The sequence below is a fragment of the Helianthus annuus genome, chromosome 10, assembly GCF_002127325.2.
Source record: "Helianthus annuus cultivar XRQ/B chromosome 10, HanXRQr2.0-SUNRISE, whole genome shotgun sequence".
Classification (NCBI taxonomy): domain Eukaryota; kingdom Viridiplantae; phylum Streptophyta; class Magnoliopsida; order Asterales; family Asteraceae; genus Helianthus; species Helianthus annuus.
Genome location: NC_035442.2, coordinates 131059626 through 131063772, shown reverse-complemented (window position 1 = coordinate 131063772; position 4147 = coordinate 131059626). Strand labels below are relative to the sequence as shown.

The window sequence follows — 4147 nt, the reverse complement described above, 5'->3', positions numbered from 1 at the left end:
CAACACAAGATATAGAACAAAAATAACAAACTAGGGCGAAGCTGAGTCAGGGACCAGATTCCAGGTTCATCACTCAGTGGTGCATGGACAAGCCTTTACTCAGGAGCCACTCCTAATCCTACAAACCAACTAAAGAGAAACAAACCAACAGAACAGATAAAAATCCAAACAGAACAGAAACAACAAATCAAGAGCCAAATACAAAACAACAAGACAGGACTTTGCAACAGGAAGCAAGAAGACTCGATCAAGTGCCGGCCCGACTAGTCCGGTAAACAGGTATGCCTAGACACAAATAAAAAATGATGCAGAAACACAAAAAAAAAAAAAAAAACTAACAGGAGATAGGACAGATCTTACAGCGGGTGCACAAGCTCCAAATAAATCAGATTAGTAGTTTTCGAGAACTACTAGATCTGATGCAGAAGAAAACTGTAACGCCCTGGTTGGGGTGTGACAAAAACAACCTCAAAAAACCACCACTGGTTAGTTTGCCCTGAACCGTCTAAAGGTTTTAGAGACTAACACAGATTGTGAAGAAGAAGATCCACAGAAACCCTAAGTTAGGGTTTCAACACACGAAGCAAGAAGCACCACCAACAAGAACAGATCTAAGCAGATCTGAGGCCACCAAGTATTTCTGAGCACAGAAACCCTAGAACAAAGATAAAAAACAAATCAGTCAATAAACCCTAACAAACAGCGGAAGAACAATCGATCACCAAACTGAGCACAGAGGCACTGATACCATGTTGAAATATATGGTATGATGATCAATCCCAACTCACAACACAAGAAATAAGAACAACAGACGAAGATATAGCGACAAAACAGATGACAAAACTCTTATTAACCCAAACCAAAATGTTTACCCCCCAATATCCCAAATGATATTACAAAAGTAAGATCTAAGTAGTACAGAAATACAAAACCAGTCTGATGATCATCAACAGATGATCATCTACCAAACAGCAATACAAACTCTCAGTCACAATCGAGAGAAACAACCGGAACAATAACCGGCATCAATAATACGCAACAAACCCTAGAACAAACCCTAGAACAATACAGAGAAGAGCAGAGAAACTTTTAGGAGTGAATGAATAAACAATGACCGACTCTTGCTCTTTTATATCCCAGCTAAAGATATGTTACACTTTAAACAATTGAACAAGATGATCGCTGTCCTCGTAATAGTACACTTTACACCCCTCATCAATTCCAGTCTGTACAAACAGTTACAACAACCATAACAAACAGATCAGTTAAAACAATAAGCCCATTACAACAGGGCCAGTTGATAACAAATAAACCCAAATGAATGATAAGCCCAAAGTGTTATTTCAACATATTCTCATTCTCCACCGCATTTGGGTCATACTCCCCCACCTCAAACTCACCCCTATATCACCCAAGTGGTAGTATAGGTCAAGCTCCAGGGAGTGCTCGCATTGCAACAAAAATAAATAAATGGCACCAGTTATGGGGATTGAAGCTTTAAAATAAATCAGAGTGATGAATTCAAGTTGTAATTTTAATTTAGTTAGTTTGCAACTCCGTTTCCAGTTAATTCAAATATCTGTCATTTCGTTCGCCATACCCTTCAATCCGTGACAGAATCAATTAGCCGTTGGAATTCAGAATGTTGTTTAAAATAGTTTGCCATTCCGTTAAATCTATGACGAATTCAGTATGTGTTCGTAAAAAAATCCTAAATCTATTAGTCTGGATGAAATCCCAAATAGAATAAAATCATTTCACATTGACATGCCGTGTTAAAATCATTTCACATTGACATGCCGTGTTCTTCATCATTGTTGGATTTTCATTATGAGATGTTATAACTTCATCAGAATTAATTTGTCAAATGGTAGAGTAATTACACAGCATTAAATAAAGTTAATTACGTAAAGGGATAAGAAAAAAGAGGTATAAAAATAAGGAAGAAGAAAAAAGAGTAGATCTGAATATCGTATAGTAATTACACGAATAGTCCCTTGATTAGATTAAAAGAAAGTTAATTACATAAATTGCACCTTTAGTTAAGGATACTTTAGTAATGCATACTCCTTTACCATTCAAAATGCACTTATTATCAATCAACTGTCCAATATACCATGGCATATAGGGGTCAATACCATTTGCTTTTCTTAATCTTTCCTTAACCAGCTTTCTCACCTTTCTTGCAGCTTGGTCTAAGACTGTGACCTCATCATCACTTGACAGGTCAAAGTCGTCATGATAAACTAGGATATCTTCATCTAATTCAAGATAACGGCCAAGTGGAGCCTCGTCTTCAAGATCCTCATCTTCTACATCATGATCAACAAAATCCTTAAAGTGACTCATGTCCACTTCCTGATCTAACCCAGTGTGGTCATTGTATCCAACCATGACCTTTATTTCATATAAAAAACATGAATCCTAATCATATAGTTCAATGCATATAACTGGAATACGACTTGTTAATTAACGGATATGTAAACATGTGAAACGGGTTCATAGATTCTAAACAAATAGTTAAATGAGTTGAATAAGTCCTAACAGATTGCCAGGAAACCCAAAACGTTTAATATAATGAGTTGAATTAGTCATAGATAATTAAATAGTATTCTTACGGATCGAATTAGGAAATGCTAAGTATCAAAAGTCAAAACTTTCCCAATAAAAACCATCCCTTTCCCTACAACCATCATTCCCTCCATTTCAATCTTTGGTCACCATGACATCCATCTCTCTATTCTTCCTCCTCCTACTCCTATCCGCCACCGCGGCCATCGCCACACTCTCATCTGATCTAACCGCCCTCGAAGCCATAAAGGCGGCCATCGACCCCGCCACCATTCCCGAAACCTCTTGCTTGGCCTCATGGAATTTCACCTCCGATCCCTGCAGCTCCAATGCTCTCCCCACACACTTCCGCTGCGGGCTCTCCTGCGGCTTCGAGAACCGAATCACTGGGCTCTACTTCGATGGTGCCGGTTATTCCGGAACTATCTCCCCATTCATTTCCAATCTCACCGGACTACTCGCAATCTATCTCCGTGATAACAAATTCCACGGCCCTATCCCCACCGCTCTCTTCTCCCTCCCTAACCTCGGCACACTCGATGTCCGAAACAACTTATTCTCCGGCTCCATCCCACCCGTCATTTCCATTACCAAAACTCTATTAGACATAGACCTTTCTAACAATTCACTATCCGGCTCATTGCCACCCACATTGAGCTCACTCTCTTTAGGTGCTCTTAATCTGAGCTTCAATCAATTCTCCGGGCCAATCCCTATACTCCCCCCGAATCTAGAAATACTCGCGATTCAATCCAATTATTTTTCTGGGTACCTGAGAAATAGATCGTTTGGAGGGTTGATTCAACTCAAAAATGTAGACCTCAGTCGTAACTCGCTAACCGGACCAATCCCCGGCTGGTTCTTCCTCCAACCGCGTCTCGAGCGAGTCAACCTGTCCCATAATGGATTCACAGGTATTGAGGTGTTAAAACCCAATAAAACCCGCCTCATTGACGTAGATGCCGGATATAATAAAATTGTTGGATACTTGTCCGCGAACTTCATGGCGTACCCGGAATTGACGTCGCTATCACTCCGAGACAACAAGCTGCAAGGACCGATCCTGAAGGAGTTCAGCCTGAAGAATATGATGTTGCGGAATTTGTTTCTGGAAGGAAACTACTTTAACGGAAAGCCGTCGAAGGACTTTTTCTCCCGGAAATCGATTGTTTCAGGGAGCTTTGGGGACAATTGCCTGAAGAGGTGTCCAAAATCTTCCAAGCTCTGCTTGGAACCACAGAAACCATCGTCCATCTGTCGGAATGTATATGGTGGGAAAGGAAATCCATAGTAGTATTTTACTAATAACTTGACTATTTGTATCACATAATAAATTATACAGATGATACAAGTTGTATGTTTTTATAATTGCCGTTTTGGTTTTCATGCATGAAAAATTGGTTGGATTCAAACATTGCATGTGAATCGACCAAAATATTCCTCAATAGAAATAATAAAGTAAAATGATATTATATTAGTGGCCTCATCCACACTACTTACTAAAAACAAATATTGTTATTTAGGTGATTTATAAAGGGTAAGGGTATTTACACACCCCTACTTTTTGAGTGCACAT

The 4147-nt window shown here is 39.4% G+C and overlaps 1 protein-coding gene across 1 annotated transcript; it reads left to right on the top strand.

Annotated features, from left to right (window-relative positions):
- The first annotated feature begins 2722 nt into the window (after positions 1-2722).
- LOC110885622 (leucine-rich repeat receptor-like kinase protein THICK TASSEL DWARF1) lies at positions 2723-3862 on the top strand. Its single transcript, XM_022133320.2, has one exon. It carries the CDS (start codon positions 2723-2725, stop codon positions 3860-3862), a length of 1140 nt encoding a protein of 379 aa, XP_021989012.1.
- Positions 3863-4147: the final 285 nt, after the last annotated feature.